Genomic DNA, 21,480 nt, shown 5'->3' with positions numbered 1-21,480 from the left:
CAAACATGCTCACCTATGCCTGGAAACGGTACCCTTCTTGAAGAAAAGATAGACACTGCAAAGTAGGCGCTTAGGGTTGTAGAGGAGCTGCTTTGTGTGATAATGGAGCTGAAAAATAAAGAAAAATAAACTTAATGACCTTTAGAATGGCTTAGCCATAGAGACTCGAGAGAGAGTGAATGGCTACAGTATCTTTAACAGTAAAAAAAAGAATTTATTGATACTGTGGAACATAACTGATCTTTTTGTTTTTGTTTTTTTATAACATTCATATCTTCCTGGCAGCTTCAGTCAGTACTCATGAATTTTAGTCTTCTACATGTGCAGTATTCTGGTTTCTATGCTTCTAGTCCGGGCACATAGTTTTACTTGAGAGCCTAAGCCAACATTTTTATCTGTTTTTGTTGTCATGCTCCTGTTACGAGACTCAAGGAAGCCGCTGCAAGTTGACTCCGCCCAAGCGGCTCTTTCTCTCTCTCCTTTCTTTCACTCCCTCCTTCATTGCTTCCCCAGGGCATTGTTCAGGTGTCCACCCTGAGCGAGGCAGTTACTGTGCCTTTCCTTTTAACAGAAAAAAAATTCTTGCAGCCAGTTGTGCGTGAGCATGTTTTTTTTTTATCTTTTCCTTGGCAGCGTGCTTGTGAACGCACTCTCCTTGTCTCGTGTACAAGGCAGTTGGCCAATGGCAGCATTCTGTATGCTTAGACAGACCACAATTGAATCTGACAGATTAGTGTAGAGATGGAGAAGGGATACAAAAAAGGCAGCAAAGTGTGGTGACTAAGGTGCCATTTTAGACATGACACGTTTTGTTATGCCATAATATTGACACCTGTTAAGTTGATAATTGTTAGCGCTGTAGCTGGGCCTCATTAGGTGTATACGGACGCATATGTGCTTATAGTATATTATGTGGACGACTTGGATTTGGATCTTCAGGAAACAGTTCACACTTGGCAGTCATGCATAGGCTTCTTGTGGTCAGAATCATGTTTTTCAGGTGGTAGTCCGACAGTTTCATTTTTATGATGCTTTTATGTTAGAGTTGTGTTGTGGCTTACGTTCGCTCTTGTAGAAATACAGTATAACCTCGTTTATAGTACATCTTTTAATGAAAATGCTAAAAAAATGTATTATCTAGGAAGATGTATGATCCAAACCGCATAATTTTTTAAAATGTAACTGTTCAGTGCGACACAAGCATTTATTGTCAATTTCACTACATAAAAATGTTGACTAGCATTTTTAGGCACAATGTCTGAACAGTTTCTTTTCTAGTTTTCCCAGAATTCAGTCTGCATTTATGTTGTTAGCACGGAAGAAAGTTTGCAACATATCCACTCCGTTGATGACACTGGTAAAAGTAGCCAGGATCCTCGTTGGTTTTGGATGTTTCGCCCCCCTTTTTGCGCCAATGCACTGTGGAAAGCTGCCACGACGGCTGACTGTCTCAGCGTTTTTGCTTTTCATGCTGCGTCCCCCTTACCCGGCCCACTCATACGTATGCACATTGTTGTAGTTCTCAGATGTTTTGCACCCTTGCCTTTAATCATCATCATCATCAGTCTGACTACGCCCACTGCAGGGCAAAGGCCTCTCCCATGTCTCTCCAATTAACCCTGTCCTATGCCAGTGGTGGCCACCATATCCCCTTGCCTTTAGGCACTGAGAAACTGCCACTGCATTTCTGCTTTTCATACGTGTTCCCGCTGGAACAACCTACTCGTATGTTAGCGCACCGCGTCTTTATTTCGTCCTTTGCACCTAGGCATTGCAGAGAAGCCACCATGGTGGGTGGCTGCTGCTGCATTCCAGCTTATGTTGCCTGCCGTCACTGTACTCAGGGACTGATGTTCTTGCCTGTAATCCATAAGGGTGTGGTAATTCTTTGACTTTCCAGTTTTGTAGAGCTCACTGCAGTGAACTGTAACTGTTTCTGGATGCAGGAAAATGGCAAAACTATTCATCAAAAAGTCTCTTCTTTGCTTTTGGCTTTGCACATACTCTAAATTCGTATTTTCTTTCAACTTCACACAATTATTCCATATCTGTGCTATTTGTATTTAATTAGGGGTTTTCAAATATAAAAATTCTCAAATTCAAATCGAATATAACGAACAAATGCCTTTGGATATCAAATATTGTTTCATATAAAAAAAAAGAATTCTAGAAAAGAATAAATGGCAAATGTTGGTGTTCTTCATTTTTTTGTTGTTTTCAAAATACTGAGGTTTTTTGCAAACAAAATAAAGCTAGACCGGCTCAGTGCCATGCAAAAAACAAAAATAAAACGAAAAGCATGAGTTGGTCCCGAAATGTTCTGCAAAATTAAAGTATTGGTTGGCGTCAATTTTCTCTCAGCTGTCTCAAGAACCCAACCAGACAGGCTTCCATCGAAGATGTTTTCGTTTAAAAGCATGACGTACTGAAATATGTACTGCTTGATGAGCGAACCTGTTGAGTGTTCATGCAAAATGAGTGTCAGAGTGAAATCCATGAATTGAGTCTTGAGTACATGGCAACTAAAAGAAAACAACATGATTGGTTCAAAGCCTAAGACTGATGACACAGCGATGCTGTTTGAGTTTGGTTCAACTAAGTTAACCATGGTTATACTCTTCATTTCTGTCTGTTGTCGTCTCTAGTACCCCCCCCCCCCCCCCTCCCTCCCACCCAAGATCAACGAACACTCAGTCATCAATACGTACAAGTGTTTATTTCAGTACCACCATTCATTCGTTGTCCTGGTCGTCTACACTAGGGAATTCTTCCTACAGTGCGTCTTCACCTCTGTAGACCTCCACCTCAACTTCTCGCTGACATCTTGACGATTGCTCAACAGCACGATATTCGGGATTGGACCGAAGTCGTCGCAGTCCGTTCTCGAGCAGCGGCACGTTGGCTTTCGTGCCGCGCTTCCTCTTCTTCGGGAGAGAAATTCTTTTTCCGCGGCCCCATCTGCCTTTGTCGGAGACACGGTCGCTCTGTCGTCGGGCGCCGGAGTGCAGCTCCTTTTATTATACCACGTGGTTACGCAACGCCCCAGAGGGCATCTGTGTTTTTTGTATTAGTTGTCGTCCACTCTGACAGAGGGCGTCAGGTGTCCTTGGGTGACCTCATTACTGTGAACACAGCCACTGCTGCGCACGACTAATGGAACAACCTCCAGCTTAAACAGCATCACTGTTAAAAATATGGGCCAAAAAAACTCTGTGAGGTGTCTCCATCGCACAAACAGCATACCACCCGTGGCGAGCACGCAGTTTTGGGTTGGGCTGGAAGAACAACGTGGTCGTAAGCGAGGGGAACGCACATTGGCACTGGAATGACAAGACTGCTTCTAAAAAAAAAAACTGACCAGCAATACTCTAGTGAGTGTTCGAAAGCGACACACAGCTAGGTTCGGATGGCTGGCATATGCGGGGCCGATAGTCATCGTTTCTGTAGGCTGGCGGCGAAGCTCAGAAACCGAAACTACGCTGCTAGGCTATTTTCTTGTTCTAGTAACTGGGGCCTTCCTATCATTGTCATGCCTACTGCTACATGCATGTCACAAATGCACGGGCTGCAGTGCACCATGCAATAGGCGGGATTTTTACATGTTTGCTGTGACGCCAAGAGTGGCCCCCCTTTCGGAAGTGCTGTGCGAAATTCCGCAAGTGGCTTTCCTGCATATCACATAAAAACGAGGTGGTGGAGTTCACACTAAAAGAGTTGTGAAGGCAACAGCATGAGTGCTGTGGGTGTGGATGTTGAGCATGAGATGCATTATGGAAGGATCAAACAAAAAATAACATGAGTTTTCACATTCTGATTGTTTGAAGCAGGTGGTTGACCATCTTGTCCTCATAAGTAGCATGTGGGAAAGCCCACTTGGGGAACTTTGCATGAGGTCTAAACTTAGCAGTCCGTATATGACCTATCCACGTGATAAATGACAAAGAAAGTGAAAAGACTTTGTATTGTTTTCTTGATGTTTAAAACTCGGTCTTGGAATAATTTACAAAGATATTGGGGTTTCTCTGCGGTCGGATTTGTGGAAGGGCAGTATTCGATCGCTGCTGAATAATTATTTGGAAATTTTAGAATATTTGGAAATTTTTTAATATCCAGGTCTCGAATCAAATATGAATTGAATAACAAACATGTTCGATTCTCATTTGAAATTTCTAATATTTGCACACTCCTATATTTAATCTTTGAAGTAGCCGCCGCAGTGGCTCAGTGGTTATGGCGCTCGGCTGCTGACCCGTAAGATGCGGGCTTGATCCCGGCCGCAACAGTCGAATTTCGATGGAGGCGAAATTCTAGAGGCCCGTGTACTGTGCGATGTCAGTGCACGTTAAAGAACCCCAGGTGGTCAAAATTTCCAGAGCCCTTCACTACGGCGTCCCTCATAGTTCTGAGTCGACATTAAACCCTCTTAAACCATAAATCTTGACCTTTGAAGTGCTTGCCAGAGTCATTCCTAAAAATTATGCATTTGATGCGATATGATGTCACAACACTCAGAAGCAGACAAGTAGACAGAGAATAAAATTTATTAGCTGAGTAGGAAGGGTGGAGCCCCTCTAAGGCAGCAGGTCAACCGCACCGAATGGCCAAGAGCTTATGCGCCTTGGCGACCCAGTCAGCCCGTTGGACGAGCCGAGCCTGAAGGCCCTGCTCCGAGCCGCACAGCGTGGTCACCCATTGCCACACGGTAGAGATTAAGCGAATGGGATGATAGGGCAGGCTCACATGATGTGGGATAGGGTAGCGTGCCCACCGCAGAATCTGCAGTTGGGAGAGTAGAGGGCGGGGTAGATATGGGAGAGAACTGCAGAATTTGGGAAGGCATGCGTTTGAAGCTGGCACCAGGAAGTTTTGTGTGTTTCGGGATAGGGACCTGTTGGCCGGTGGGTTTAATACGTCGGTCAAGTCGGTAACTTGGGGTGATGTCCTGAGAAGTGGTCAACCGGTATTCATATTGGCCCACCATGTGGGCCTCTATGAGTTCCGCCAGTGTGTTGTAGAGGCCGAGCGCCTGAAGCCAGTCAGTGGAGGTGCCGAGGGGCAGGTGTTTGGTGGCTTTGTAAGTTTTACGGATGAGGGTGTTTATGTTCTTTTGTTGAGAGGGTGAAGTATGGGAAGGATAATACTAGGTGACTTAGGGTGAAGGCTTGTACGAGACACACTGTTTCGTGCTCTCGGAGCCCTTGATTACTGAAGGTGATACAGTAGATGAGACGGATGGTTTGGTCTGCATGTTGGGATATTTGCTGATCAAGCATGTTCGGATATTTGCTGATCCAGTGTTTAAAGCCTTGAGGGTGAAGAAAGAACACTAAATGTCATTAAATACTGGGAAATTTTGGGAACTTTGCTGCTGGCACTATTTCATTTTAGATACGATTGCCGGTCCTCTCTGCTTCTTTCTCATTGGTGTTCTTCAAAGCAGTTGTCACAGGCAGACAGGAAATAATGAAGCCTCATATGTGTAATAGCTTTTCAAAATGGTTTGTTCAGTGAGTGTATGCTGCAGTAAGATTCACTGCAAAATTCCTTATAACAGTCTTCAGCAAAGATGTATCACAACAGTTTATGTCCTTTGCAGTATGCATAGCTTGGTGTAAATCTCTGTCTGCTGACGGCTCAAAAAGCTTTCTTGTCATGCTGGTTATGACTGCACATATTTATCAGTCAGTACTCCATACAGTTACTATAAGTTGTTTAGCAGCTAATTTAATAGTAAATTCTTTCAGGGAACTTGTATTACAGGCTTTGCGTGGCCAGTTTGTGGTTTCTTTGGTTATATGATGCAGTTTTCTCTGTGTGATTTCAGGCCCGGACAAAGCAGACACAGATGCACAACATTCTGGTGTCGTTGACTGTGGAGTCGACGCCGCAGGCACGCTGCTTCCTGACCGAGACATCGCTGCTCAGCGATGTGCTGCCTTGGCTGCTCTGTATCTTGCAGCCCACGTTACGACCGGTAGGCTGTACACTGTGTATTCTGTAGTCACAGTTATTTTTCATTGCAAGACAACCTGACTCTAACAGCAGAGTCATACTGTTTGTCACTTGCAAGGGAGATGTTTTATGCCAAGGGCACTTAGCTTATTTTTTTGCAGATATTACAGTGTTAGCACATGTGTTATGTGGGGCCTCCTGGTCATGCTTGAGAAATTTCTAGCCGTGGCAAATGAGAGGGCAGTGGGATGGAGGGGGACCGACAGGTGGTCAGGGCAAAATGCAGAATACTCATGTACTGCATTTTTGGGAGTTGTTGAGCAACGTCAGGGAACCGAAATTATTTTGTAGCTCTCTGTTAGAGCATATCTAGTAGCTAACCAGGATCAAGCTTTTCTCCATGCTGCTAATGCCCATCTCCATAATTTTTTAGTTGTCTAATATGTGAAACTTGCGAAGAAACATGAAAAAATAAATTGCATGTCAAAGCGCTTATAAAATCACCTTCTGAGCATTTAAATTCTTTAGTGCAGTCAATTAGTGATGGACCTCGCAATTATCTCATTGTCTGTTTGGCATGGGAAGTGATCTTTTGGCGGAGGAGCTTGCCATTGAGTGAACAGATTTTCATTTCATACCACATCGGTGAAATTGTTATGTTAAGCATGACAACACAAGTTCTCTTGCCATGGTTGAGCTGACCACATTTGGCAACATGACTGAGTGCTTTCTTTTCATTGGCATTAAGATTTCTGTGCCTTGTGTCATTCAAACAGCACTGAAAAAAATCCACTTCAATCCTTTAAGTATTGTATCCATTTGCGTATATTGGTAATACTCATGCGGGTTGACCATCGCAACTTTGGGAACTGAAAAGAAAAATGTTCATATGTAGTGTAGGCTGACCAGTTCGAGGGCTTTGAGCCACCAGCACCCATTTACGCGCATATTGCATGCTACAGCTGTGGTGACACGGTGAGGAACTCTACAGTCCTCTACAGTCACCGCCAGGGACCAGTCTTGAAGCTCAGTGGTGAAGGTCTTCACTTCTTCCTCCAGCTTATTAAATTGCCCTCCATGGGTTTGTGGAGAGCTTGGCCATTGTTGCTGCACTCAAAAAGGCACTCTTGCAGCTTTTGCCAGTATCTGGCGCACTTTTTGGCGCCATCGAACTTGCCACGCTCCTGAACAGTTCGTTGATGCCTCCATGTATAAAATGTTGGCTCGCTTAAATGCTGCAAAAACTGTCGCTGATGTCTGGGAGGCATGGCTCACCGTGTTGCTAAGCGACAGCCACAAGGCTTCCAGCATGTACAGAGGGCAAAATGCATGTCTAGAACATGTTCTGAGCGTGTTTCGGGCTGATCACGCGATAACTAGCGACAAGATTTGGCTAAAAATGGTCTGGATGTAAACTTGGGTAGTTAAACTCATAGAATTTCATCGTCATTTTTTGCCTTCTTGGTCACAGCGGATTTGGGAGCGGCGAAACACACAGTTTGGTTGTTCTAGGCATGTGTTTTGCCCTCTGTACAGACTTAGAGCAGTTTTGTTTGTCGATGAGGCTGGTTTGGAGTTTTGTTTATACAGAGCCAGGGCAGAGCGCAGTGGGCACTGTAAGCATCAGTCCTATTTCGCCTGATTATGGCACAGTAGGGCTTCGTGCTTACCACCGTATTGGCCTTATCTCAGAATCTTTTGCATGGCTCTGTTAAAAAGAGGGGATGTGTGATACCTTTGTGCTCTAAGGGTTGCTAGTAAATGCAATACTTATAGTGAATGGTTGAAGGCAGCCAGAAAGCAGGGCTTTCCACAGCAGTATTGTTCATATAGTTCTCTCCCTTACTTTTCTGTGTTTGTAGCTACGTTTATTCCTTGCTCTGGTCGTGACTCACAAATTGGTCAACTCTCGAGCATAGACATAACCATTTTAAGGGTTGGCCTATACAGCAGTAAATACTGTCAGAGTTTTGGCTCTATTCAAAGAGGCACATAGATGCTCTTAGAGCAAACTATATTTGGGAAAACCTTTGAAGGAAAGAAGATCCACGCTGGCGATACATAGCAACTTATATTCTCGGCAGTTGTCAGGTTCAGAATGGCCATTGGTCTCTACTGTTCTCCATTTAGAAATAGCTCGAAACTTCCAAGATAAGATGCCTGAATCCTTAAGAACAATCCCGAACATCGTAAGCGCTGTCATGTGTGATCAAGGTCCTTCCAGAGCAGTTCGGTTGCATGTCGCTTAGAAAACTAAGAGTGCTAGCAGCAGTAAACAAAGAGCACTCATATCAAACTTATCAGGTTTACTCTCGTAATTTGTGCCCTTTTTTTTTTCTTTAAATTAAAGCTTCAAGAAGGGAGTGCGCAATTATGCGTCCTAAAAGCTCTACGAAGGTCATAATGTGAAATGTACACCGTATATTGCCACATATGCATCGACCCCCCCAATTCGCAGCCCTCGCTCATCAAATCAACGCTTATTCCCCCCCCCCCCCCCCACCCATGCCTTATCACCGCACTCATTACTGTCGTGATGCTCCAGCTAGCTTGAACCCGGCTCCATTTGGTAACATGTCTGAGTCTTCGGGCTGATTAAGGACTGAAGCTGTGAAGCTGGGAAAACGAAAACAAGCAGGTTTAATGGCACTTTTATGAAAACTTATTCACATACAGATAGGGTTTGAAGAGCGAAAAGTAAGAATTTAAAAGTTCATAGCGACGTGCAACAGGATGAGCTTTTTTACCAGGGCCCAGAGTGTCGTTGCTCATTTGACATCATCCTTCAATCCCCTCAGGTCCAGCCCATCCCTCAGGCTGTGACCAGTCAAACACAGGGCATAGCTCTATCAGGATATGCCCAGTGTATCTCTATCACCATTCTTTCGGTTCTTTGGCTGGTCAAACAGCATGTCATCAGCTGTAGTCATAACATTATGTAGCTCCCCAAGGGATGGCCTGACGGGGCATGAGAAACTCAAAGCAATAAACATGCAACGATGCAGTCGTAAAGCCAGCAGTCTAAGGCACGGGGAGATAAAAGGCGATAAAACACTGCCCTTGAGTGCGGCCTGGCTGATTGGCGGCAAACAGAGCAGCCAACAGTTCGGTACTTTTGGATTCCGGCACGGGCTGAAGGGAATATTTGGTGTATTGCGTGTAATGACCTTCGAGTTCCGAAGGAAAGGATGCACTGCAGTGCGGCCGTTGCTGCCGTTGGGAGCTGCTATGCCCTCACATCTTTTTTTTTTCTTTTTATCATATTGCCATTATCACCTTCATGGCTGTTTACCTGGTACTGACTCATCTTCATTAGTGTGTATGTGTCTTGGGAAGGGGGAGGGTTTTTATCAAGGCGACCAAGGCACGCTGGTTCCAGCACGCTAATCTCACACACTCATCCAAAAGAGCCTGTTGTGCTCGCCCTTTGCATGCATCAAGTATGAGTTTGCTTTGGCTTGGCCTTGGCAGTGGTGTCTTCCTTAGAGTGGTGTGGCCGGAGTGGTAGCATCTCCTTGTCACTCGCACCTTTCGCAGCCGCGCACAGTGACACAGCGATTCCCAAACTTTCCTTGCGCACACCCACATGCATGCTGGTGATCTGGCGTAGCAGGCAGGGAGCATAAAATGTGCGAGTAAAAGTTTTTTTTTTATAAATCCGGGTTATAAATTTTGGGTTCACAAATTACACAAGTAAATAAAGTAATGCATCATTTCATTATTCCCCCTTTTAAAAAAGCAGTGGCCCAGTGTTTAGAGTAAAACAAGAGCGAGCAAACAAGGACAGGAAAAGAATCTAAGCACTACTGTCCATTAGAGTCCACAGTTTAGGCTCAAACATGCAGCAGGCGTGGCTTCTAGGTGTGTGTTGCGCCGATGGGATGTTGTCATATGCTGTCATGTTAGGATTGACTTTCTTGTCTAGTTTTCCCAGTGGTTGCAGAATCGCATTCAGTCTGAAATAGCACCACAGAAGTTTTCGTCTAAGTTTGCGGTGACAGATCAGTGTCCCACATGCACACGCGGGATCACTGAGCTTGTACTGCTTGTCCCGCAATCGCAGGTTGTAATGTATTTATCAGTTTGCTTGTCATGTCTAATCCTGATTGGCGGTCTGTGTGTAGGTGTATGTGCGGCTTCTAACAATAATTGCGATACGTGCCATTCTAGGTGAACATGCAGCTGTTCAACAAGGCTGAGCGGCAGCAGCTGGAGCAGGTGATTGCCGTGATGTCGTCATTTGCCATCACCTACCAGCAGTCCAGAAATGCTGATGGTGTCTACCAGTATTCCCTGGAGCCGTGAGTGTCCTCATGGCAGTACTTTGGAAAAACTGCTGATCTTTTACAGCTGTAGCATAGTACAAGAGCCTGTTTGAGGCACGGTGGTCTGGAGGTGCCAGACAGTGGTTTTGTGGCACCTCCTCCTTCTCCTTTGATTCATGCTTACCACAGATTGCTGCGTATAAATAAATTTCGAGTCTGTTGGAAAACCTCGATAATTTGATATCAGTTAATTTGAAGTCTGAGATATTTCTTAACATTTCTGTCATCTTGTAATTTGCAATATCAATTTTACCAGATAATTCAAGCCAGCAGCTTGCACTGAAATTAGTGAAAACAGCGCGAAAGAAGACGCCCGAAGGCGAAACGAGGAAGTGACAGGAAAGAGCGCTGACTGACAACTGAATCTGCATCTGACTATCTTTGCCACTGCCTTCCTATATATTGCGCGAGTTTCGCTCAATAAATTCAGTTGTCAGTCAGCGCTCTTTCCTGTCGCTTCCTCGTTTCGCCTTCGGGCTTCTTCTTTCGTGCTGTTTTCACTAATTTCAGAATGGACCAACTAGCCCAGCAAAAAGTTCTGCTAGCTTGCACTGGCCTGGTTATTTAAAGACCCGGGGTACTGTGCGGGAATGCCCAAGGTCACTGGCAGCTTGGAAATGCCGGAATTTAGACTGATACCGGAGTGTCAAGCCACTTATGATTGACGCTTGAGCCCTTATTAAGCAGCACGATGCTTGATTGGATTCAGTGTTCCTCACCGTTGTGCAGACAGTGGCGATGCTTGCGCAAGGCACGGTGACGTCAGGCCAGCCTAAGTGACCCCCTGGCATCCGGCACACTAGGGGAATACGCAGCACAGATATAGAGTATTGTTTCTAGTATTTCGTACACACTGCACGCCAGCAGCAAACTCGTCAATACAAAATATGCCGACACTGCAGTGGTAGCCTTGTAGTTTGAACATTCGCCTTGCATGCGGGAGGCATCAGTCCCTAGTGCTGCCGGCTGGGTACCCACTGGTGATGCAATGGGTACCAGCTTTCCCCCGGCCTGGTGCTCGGCTTCTTTAGGGTGAAATGCTTGGGAAATGGGTCTTTGACACCACCTTGAGTAGATGAAAACACCTTGTGTCGTGATGCTCTTTGGCCACAGATGCCCTTGTTCCATAAAAAAAAATTAATCGTCATCATCGCAAAATACACCGCACCAGTCCCAGATTGCCCAAATGGACTGCGAGCACTCTTTTTCATGTCGCTCCTTTTCAAGTGACGTCTTTTCATGCCAAGAGCCCTTCTGTGTATATTCCGTAAAGCTGTGCTGCGCCGCTGTACTCGGGGACTGCTTTCTGTGACTATCCAGTGGAAGCTATGAGCACGTGCCAACAGCTTACCCTCTTGTGTCTGTTGCTCATGAAAGCGTGTGAAGAGCGTGCTTGTGGAAGCTGGCGTCTCACGTTTGTAGCTTCCATTGGATAGCCACAGAAAGCTGTCACCGAGTATAACCTGATGCGTCCAATGCTGGCCACCGCCCTCACTCACATTGAGAACGGGAGTATAAAGCCTCCAACGAATGCGAAAAGCCTTGCCTACTGAATTAAATTGAAAGTAATGTGTGTCCATGCTCTGTTGATGTTGAAACTGGCATGTCTGACATTCTGACAGCTGTCAGTGACACAGTGACCATGATGAGCCCGAATGATTGCTTACGTTATAGAAGGAGTTAAACATCAACCGCAGCTGTGCTGAGTACAATGGAGCAATTCTAAACTGCTCGTTTTCTTTGTTTGCAGATAATTAAACAACCTGCTTGATTTGAATATCTTAAGCAGCCAGACGGGCTTCATATTAACGCGGTTTCACTGCAATGTTGACCACAACTCGCAACGCTCCCTGGAAAAAAAAAAAGAAGACTCCAAATATGGGTCAAAGCCCCCTTCCCCATCTCGCTTGCAGCCTTAAGGGGGAAAGCTGGTCTTAGAAAAAAAATTTTTGTTAATGAAGCCACAATAATGGAATGTTCAAGAAACATCTATTTTTGCGTGTTGATTCCAAATAAGTAATTTAATTTTATATAAAACAAGTCCTTGTGCACTTATGTAGTATGTTATGTAACTTTTTGCCGAGAGCTTTCAATAAATTTTGTAGCAGGAAACTTGCTAGGACACATGCCATTGGCCTGTCTTGACATCAAACTATGCAATAAGGGCAAAATTATCATCCTGCCTATCATAGGAGTCGAGTTACAGGGTTTTGAATTTGCCACTTCACGAACGGGAAGAAACTGATGATTTCAAAATCCTATCACTCACCTTCTATAACAGGCAGGATAATACTTTTGCCCTTATTGCATACCTTGATGTCAAGAGAAACCAATGGCGTGCAGTCTAACGAGTTCCCTGCAGTAGAATTTCTTTCAAACCCTCCGCAAAAGTTACCTAACATATTGCATAAGTGCACAGGGGCTTGTTGTACATGAAACTAAATTACATATCTGGAATCAGCACGCAAAAATGCATGTTCCCTGAAGACCTCATAGTTCTGACATCATTAGTAAAAATTTATTTCTAAGACCCCCTTCCCCCCTTAACTAGCCAAAGCAGAAGGATGGATACCGTATGTACTAGCATAATAGGTGCACTTGCATAATAGGTGCACTTGCATAATAGGTGCACCCCCAGTTTGGGTGCCCAGTTTGGTCGGATTTCTTTATTTCTGCGCATAATAGGTGCACCCCGAGCTTGGCACTGTGATCAATACTGTATTTACACGATTGCAAGCCGACGCCCTCCCGCACCCCCTCCATTTCAGGTGAAAAGAAAAAAAAACATGCACACGCATTCCACAACCCAAGCTTATTTTAACAAAGTTTTTGCTGAACTGACTACTTGTCCTCACTAGTTTGCTGCCGTCGCTGCTGCTGCGGACCCACAGCACGTGCAACAACATTGCATGGAACAGCCGCTCATGCCGAATTCCGTACACAGTTTTCAGGGATGCTCACTTTGCATGTCTGTTTGGAAAGCTTCATCTCCAGCCGGAAGCCTTCCCGACTTACACCCACGGAAACCTTGGCGCTTGGAGTTGCATACAAAAATTTAGGCACGCTGCAGTCACAACTGCCACACTTCTCGACCATGTCAATTTTCCGGTCCACTGCAAGCTTGCTTTGTTTGAGAGCAAACTCCCAGCCGTGTAGCTATAAGTTGCTTGCCCGTCTTGCTAAAATTGCAACACTCAGTGACAGCACACAAAAGCCACAACTACGGTGAACTAACTAACACAACTCCTGTGCCTTTGACAGCCACAAAAAGGTGGAGCGGGTGATACTGATGCCGATATGGCTAGCGGGGCTCGCGGCGGAGGAAAAAGTTGACGATGATGATGATGATGGCCCGCGGCCTCTGGCGCTATGGGCGGCACCTGGAAGCTCCTATGCGCGTGCGTGGCCTCTGCAATCAAGAGCAGTGCTACTCACAGCCAGAGCTGATCACGAAGGCCACGGCACATGCATTTAGAGGGCTATCCTCCATGGGTCGTGGAAGGTTTGGGTGCGGCCCTTACACGTGTGTGTCAATGTGGTATGTTCAGTTTTGCGAGTAAAAAAATTTTGGGAAATTTTACCCCGCATAATAGGCGCACCTCGAACTTTGAGCCGGATTTTCTGAAAAAAAAAAGTGTACCTATTATGCAAGTAAATAGGGTATATGTTAACAGCGAGCTCTTAAGTAGGTATGTAGTTCCTTGTGCCATTGTGCTTGCACACATTTTCTTCCATGTCCTCCCACTGAGTTGGTAGTTTTCCTTCAGCTTTTTAGCAACTTACTTTCCACAAGATGTTGACAGCATGGCAAGCACTCTAGTTAGGACATCTCAAAGCAACAAAGATATAGTGATATAATTGCTTGACCAGCAGTCGGAGGAAAGTGCAGATCAGAGGCAGTAAAACGATGCACCTTCCACTGTTATGAGCGCCGTGTCTGACTAACCTGGTGAGCAGTTGAACAGACTGCCAACAGTCCAGTGGTGTCAGGTTCCCGTAAAACACATGTTGCGGAAGTTTGCACGAAAGTTTACTCTTGCACCACTATTGATCATATGAGAAAGTGATCACCAGTACTGCTATGTTGTTGACAAAAACAATTTGTGTACGAAATTATAAGTTTTTTTACACATGGAGCTTTATTCGTCCTGGTGAGAGCGTGGTGCTGGGGTGAGGCATTGCTCTACCAAAACCACCATAGTTTCACAAATAGGTTGGCTCTGCATGCAGTGCTTCCACTGCTATTTGGACACTCATTTTTATAAAATCGTCATCGTCATCATACGCCTGACTATGACCCTGTCCTTTGCCGGCTGCGGCCACCATATCCCCGCAAACTTCTTAATGTCATCTGCCCAGCTAACTTTCTGCTGCCCCCTGCTAGGCTTGCTTTCTCTTGGAATCCACTCCGTTACCCTTAAGGACCAGCGATTATCTTAAGAATCAGCTTATACGTGCCAGCTTATACATGCAGTAGCTGAGAGTACATTATTGCCGATGGACGGGTGGTGACGGTGGGCTCTTGATTATTTAAGTGAGCCAGGCAATTCATTGAGCCTATTCTAGTGTTGAACAAAATAAATGACACAGTGTGGTTTGGGGGCCAACAAGCCAAAGGTGTACACAAGACTTGAAGTTTCAGAGCAAATGCGCAAGTCCCAAAATCCCTGTAGTAGTTATACTGTACAGTGCAAAAGGGGCCACTGAAGTGTTTCCATTTCATGTTTGTTTTAACACTTGGAATTCTTTAAGCAAGTTAAGCTAACTGGCTCACAAAATTGCACCAAGGCTTCTATGAAATTACTTGGTTGCCTCGTCTGGTGATGAAAAGGTAGTTTGGATACATGTTTGCACTTTTTATAACTGTAGGTACACAGTTTTTTTGACAAGAGAAGCTATTTGACGCAACTTGGCAGTTGGTGTTTGAATGCAGTGGAAGTTTAGTATTCTGTCCAATGACCCCTTTTACGTTAAACTCTTCTGAGACGCAAGACAGCTGCTCAGTTGGCGCGAGGTGGATTCTAAGCTGTGCTTTCTGACTGTGTGAAATGTAATGTGGTTGCAACATTCCACTTTTTCCATTTGCCTCATCTTAAATGACATTTTGGGAACTTCTCTGCAGCAACATTGAAGAAGTTGTCCAGTTTCCTGGAATTACGCCACACCAGCCGTTGCCGTATGTCACAAAGCAGCTCATTGCTAGAGAGGTAAGCACTGCTGTTTGGCGCAGTGTGACATTGAAGCAGGTGTTTGATTCTGCAAGCCTCTGTTTATGCCGACAGTGCATTTTATTGCTTTGGCACAACTGGACCTATGTGATTTTTGCCTGCCCAAAATGAAATGAAATCAGCCCCTATAATAATGCTACCACTGGTGCGCAGCACTTTGTAACTCTGTAGTCTGAATTCAGGGTGTATCTTCCATGAGTGTTAATGTATGAAACACCTTGTTTAAACACGTTCAAACATGTTTCCCTTTGTAGTTTGATTTTGTGTGGATGATAAGTAAGCAGGAACTGCGGCGAGCAATTTCGCTCCTTTGGAGGGCTGTCAGCTGTCATACTGAGCGAGGGCGCAGGCCATGGGGCTGGCTTACGTCAGCCAATTTACACTCGTAGCCGGGGAGCAATGGCCAGGACCGAAGTTAGCAGCGCTGTCGCTCGGCTGCAAGACCGCTCCGGTGGTCGGCGCGGCTGCTCGGTTGTTTTTGGCAACGACGGTACACAGTGGGATCTCGGAAGGGTTTTCACTGCTGGTGTGCAAACATTCGAAGTTTCGAATATTTTGCGTAGGGTTCGCGCAGGTCCTTGAAATTCTTGAATACCCTTGATTTTCGAAAAACTATGCCAAGGGCCCTTGAATCTCCTTAATTTTGATGCACTCCTTTTAAATTACTTGAAAAATTCAGATCACTCTGGCTTTTCTCAAAAAAAGGTAGAAGTGTGCAAATATTCGAAATTTGAAATAGTTTGCGAATAGTATTTACTAGAGGTCAGAGTTGTATGTAATGTGGTTCAAGTAATTGATTACCAGAAAGAAATTACATTTTCTGTGAAATTTGTTATGAATTGATTACTTTTTGCAAGAGGTAACGTTCTCTGTAATACAATTATTTTTGTCAGTAATTGATTGCTAGTAATCAGTTACTTTCTATTCAAAAAAATAAGTTGTAACCATTGGTTTAACTTTGAGGGCCAAACTTGGTGGAAAACTTTAGTGCTACCATGGACTATTCCTTTGCGATAGGGGGAGGACGATGGTTGGGCCGCAGAAAAGCCACTTGCACAAAGATGTCTGGGCATGCAAGCCTGAGTGGCCTTCATTTGACTGGTCCCATGTTCTGCAATTCGCATTATTTCATGACGGCACAACAGCACGTTATGTTTAGTGAGCTTGAGAACTGTTCCTTCAGAGCACGAACAACAATGTAGTGTGGTGCTTTGCGTAACTACGGGTTGGTGTGCAAGGTCTTCGTGTGTTTCAACTCCACGCTTCCCTCCAGCGTGTATACCGAGAGTCTTCAGTGTCGCTGCTGACGTTTTCACAAGAAATTGTGGGAAAAATACTGACAAGAACTTAGAATAACAATTGGCAGTGAAAATTAACAGCGTATGAATTGCTGCAGAAACCAAACAACAGCAGACAACCGAGTCGCACTGGCTCATTGTAGTGTGTGTGGATTTGTCTTCTACTTATGAAAAAGTGGAAAGGAAAATAACGTATAGATTAGTAATCGAGTAACCTTTGTGTAATTGTTCAGTTGCTTTTCGTAGGCTGTAGTGGACCACAGAAATAAGTTACATATGATATGATGCAATTGTAAATGTTATCAGTTACTTCTTCTCTGTAACATGTACTGCAAGATTGCTGGAGGTGTGCGAGGATCAAATTTTTCATTTTCAGGCGAATTTGAGTAATAAAAATTGGTTTTGAATAGAATTTAAAATTTTCGAATAGTTTAGAATATTTTCGAATAATTTAGAATGCTAGCACAGGTAGTTAAAACAAGACAACCTCTTTTACATGAAACACAGCTATGAAAGTAATTACAGAGACTGCAAACAAATTTTGTTTCTGCACATCAGCATCATTTACTATTCCTGCAAGGCCTGCCAGGCATTTAAATGAGTGAGTTGGGAATCTTTTGTAGTAGCAACCGTAATAAACTTTATTTTGTAGACTAACACCTTGTTTCTAGTTATTTGGACAACAGTTGCATCCAGTGGAAAAAAGTCTACTTGCACAGTTTGACACAATGATTACGTGATAAAGGAGTTTACTGAATGCGGTCGGGAAGCATTTTGAGGTGGCCAGACACCTCTTTATTGGTGGAGTGCAAGGCCTACCTATCCATTGTCTAGCATTACCGCATGCGGGCTTTTGCCACATACTGGCAATTGATTATGTGTGGAAAGAGCAAGTTAACTCGTGTGACACGCGCAAGATACTGCTTTTTGAAAACGTCGTGATGTTTCGTCATGAGTTCAGAAACCAAGGTGGTGAGAGCGTAAGCGTGTTCAAAGCTAGCTGACATGTTAGTGCGAGGATGCCTTACTAGATTCCGCTACTAGATTCCGCTAGATTCCGGTGGGTTGGCTGACACTAGCACATGCTTGTGTGTGTTCTACTTTGCAGCTTGAAGTGGAGAAGATGAGGAGGAGTGACCACTTGGAGAAGGCAGCTGCGAGCAGCTCAGGCTCGACAGCAGGGGCTGCCCCCAGCTGGGCACCCGCTCCACAGCCGGCACCCACGGTTGTTGAGCAGCCCGCACGGGTGAGTCCTGTTTATGTCTTGTAAGCGGTTGTTTCAGTCTGGGAAACTGCACCTTTTACCCCACCTCTCTCTCGAGCTCATGACTCCTCCTTAGAGTTCACAAACAGTGGAGATTGCTGGAATCACATGAGGCGCGTAAAAAGCTGATATGTCGTTTGTCGTCATTGCAGTTCTTTAAAGGTGCACTGAAGAGGAATCTGAACTCGTGTTTTTACACTCGATCTACACGTTGCGAGCGTTCTTAGAAACTTTGAATTTGACCTGTGCGGCCGATTTTCCTAATTTAAATCCGATTAAACGTCCCGGCTCCCGCCTTTCTTTTTTGAATTCCCCGCACACGGTGGAAGGGGTCCACCAACCTTTCAACCAGTTCCGTGGCGGCTTGCCGCTCTGCCATCAGTGGAGTGATACGTAGTGGCAGGCGAAAGTAAAGAGTCCACGCAGCCGGACATCAATCCGATTAAAGTTAGGGAAATCGGCCGCACAGGGCAATAATTCGAAGTTTCTAAGAATGCTGGGAACGTGTAGATCGAGGTCACGCGGCAGGAAGACGAGTTCAGATTCCTCTTCACTGCACCTTTAAGCAGGCTGGCCTAACCACTGTAGTGAATTAAAACTACTTATCAGTGATTATATTCCACTTTTCCTTCTTTTTCTTTGCGTCCCGTGACCTGAATACTCTCAACACGTCACAGCGGTCGTTCGGTTGGTGAAACTGAAACAACATCAAAAAGAATTATGTTGCAGTCGTAGGCAAATACCACATGGTGAATCATGTATTCTGATGTGCAATGCATAATTTCAGAGAAAATAATATGCAGCTGAAATTAGGTGTCTATTGCCCTTTAAGTGCACGACTGGCGTAGGGGTAGTGTTGTCATAATGGAACACCTGTGTATACAGCAGAATCTTGATTATGGGATCACGGCTGATACAAATTTCGAGATGATACGCATTTGCGAGATTCTCTGGCCAGAGTGCATTGCGTATTAGGGGCAGAATTTTGGATGTTCCAAACACACTCCCACACCACTGCGGATGATACAAACGCACGAGCCACGACTGCACCCTCCAGCACTGTGGCACTACACACATGTCGGCCACATCACAGTCGCCAGTTGCACAGTGTGCACCGTGAGCAGTGAGCAGTGGTGCACGGCCTACACATCACTGATGTCGCAAATGCCAGTTGCATGGTACAGGCTTGCAACTGGTGTTCACGAGCAGTTGCGTGGAGTCTGCTCATGCCGCTGTCACGAGTGAGCAGTGCTCGCGGCCCGTACATCACCGACGTCGCAATCGCCATTTGTGTGGTACACACAGTGAGCGGTGAGCAGTGGCACGCAGCTGTAAATCCTGTGAGACGTAAACAGATCTGCGTATATGCATTTGCTTCTGCATACTGGTTTTGTTAGCTTTGGGTAATATGAATTTTTGATGTATGAATTTTTTTTTGTGACCTCGTGAGATTGATATCATTGAGATTCTACTTTTATTCTCTGTGGCATAGGAGGTATATTGGCATCGATAAAAAGTAAAAGAATGGCACCCTTACTTTTGCACACTGTGTTGCATGTTTGTGTGAGCTATGGTGCGAAGAGACTTAGATTCCGAAGAAGTGACGGAACATTGCATGTCAGCTGGTGGGAGGTTTTTGTGCAAGGTGGAGAGGCTCAGCCTGCAATAACGATACATGTGCAAAACTTTTCCAGAGTGATTACATTTATTCTTGCACTTTATTTTAATGCTCTCTTTAAGCTGCTGTGCACTTATATACAGGGTGTTTCACCTAAGACTTTCTGCAATTTTTAAAAATAAGCTATTTGAATTAGATGCGCGCTTTTTCTGGCATAGCATTGTCAGTGGTGTAGTACATCATAATGCAGCCAAGACGTGCTAACTAGCAGGCTTGTTAACCAATATTTAATAGTTAACTTTTAAACTATTACCATTGGGCTCCTTAATTATTGAGAGGCATGTAGCCCACCGTAAGTAATGTCCATATCCGTTTTTAGAATTTCGAGAACGCGATTATCCTCGGCGCTGTGGCCCAACAAATTTTGGCTATTTCGACGAGTTAGGTTCACTGGAGAGGTTGCTTTGCCTGCAAGCTTCTCAAACCGCATCTATTTTGGCGCGATGTAGGCGAAATTTGTTGGGCCACAGCGGCGAGGATAATCGCGTTCTCGAAATTCTAAAAACGGATATGGACATTACTTACGGTGGGCTGCATGCCTCTCAATAATTAAGGAGCCCAATGGTAATAGTTTAAAAGTTAACTATTAAATATTGGTTAACAAGCCTGCTAGTTAGCATGTCTTAGTTGAATTATGATGTACTACACCACTGACAATGCTATGCCAGAAAAAGCGCGCATCTAATTCAAAACGCTTATTTTTAAAAATTGCAGAAAGTCTTAGGTGAAACACCCTGTATATAAGAAATTCTATACTAGTTGTCATCCTTCCTTTGATGATGAGTTTGCTGAGGAGTGCTTCTCTCATCTTAGTTTTGTATGAGTTTATTTTGTGTGTTATAATGTTGTCAGTATAGTATGTTGTGTCGCAAAAGCTGTGTTTTATGTGTGCATGGAGATCGTTACATTGCTCTTATTTTTTAAAGTAATTTTTGTGTGCAGCCATCCGTGGATTTCTTTGGTCGTGTGATTCAGACACCAACTCTGACTGTAGTGGCAGGTGAGTCCTTCACGTCTCTGCTTGATGCATTGCCCTGTTCATTTCATTTTTTGAAGTGAGTGGAGCGTAAGGTAAGAACACAGGTATGAACATGAAAAGACCGGGAAGAGAAAATGTACATGTACACGCAACCATTGATTTTTTAGGCACTGAAACCTCGGACATGCTTAATTTTGAAGCCTTTATGGGAGCAGATACAGATGGGAGCGGGGATACAGTGGCCGCAGCTGGCAAAGGACAGGGTTAATTGGAGAGACATGGGAGAGGCCTTTGCCCTGCAGTGGGTGTAGTCAGGCTGATGATATGGGAGCAGAGCTGGCACACATCTCAATGAGTCAGTGGGCTCATCTACTTCGCTGATGAAAGAAAAGAAGGGAAAACAGCGTAGAAACACAGGACAAAGAAAGAACACAACGGCACAACACGCTGATGAGTTGTTTCATCATGTTTGTGCTTTGCTGTTTTGAGTTTTAAGATTTCAGCCTTAGGCGGTACGGTCTGGGCAACAATATTTTTTTCTTTTTCATCTGCCCAAACTAATTTATGTATCTATGATAATTTCACAAAGCAATGGCGGCGCTCAGTCGGTCAAGAAGGCATAAGGATGCGCTGAAAAGAAACTGTTTGTATCGGGCAAAGTGCATCCTTGAGGGGCAGTGAAGACAAATTGATGTTGGCCTGTATCAGTGCATTACCGTGGTCTAATCACAAAGAGACTACTCTTACCAGAAATGG

At 44.6% G+C, this 21,480-nt stretch overlaps 1 protein-coding gene across 2 annotated transcripts in view; it reads left to right on the top strand.

Moving 5' to 3' along the window:
- The window catches only part of cutlet (chromosome transmission fidelity protein 18 homolog), an 88,623-nt gene that overhangs the window by 49,160 nt on the left and 17,983 nt on the right, over positions 1–21,480 (top strand). For both annotated transcript variants that reach the window (XM_089583320.1, XM_089583321.1), the window contains exons 17-21: positions 5,825–5,974; positions 10,123–10,253; positions 15,400–15,484; positions 17,912–18,049; positions 20,688–20,745. In XM_089583320.1, coding sequence (XP_089439446.1) covers positions 5,825–5,974; positions 10,123–10,253; positions 15,400–15,484; positions 17,912–18,049; positions 20,688–20,745 — 562 coding nt within the window. The remainder of the gene's footprint in view (positions 1–5,824; positions 5,975–10,122; positions 10,254–15,399; positions 15,485–17,911; positions 18,050–20,687; positions 20,746–21,480) is intronic.

The sequence above is a fragment of the Amblyomma mixtum genome, chromosome 3 (assembly GCF_055824585.1).
Source record: "Amblyomma mixtum isolate Tamu chromosome 3, ASM5582458v1, whole genome shotgun sequence".
Lineage (NCBI taxonomy): Eukaryota > Metazoa > Arthropoda > Arachnida > Ixodida > Ixodidae > Amblyomma > Amblyomma mixtum.
The sequence above is the reverse complement of the archived record's forward strand: the minus strand, read 5'-3'. Positions and strand labels throughout refer to the sequence as shown.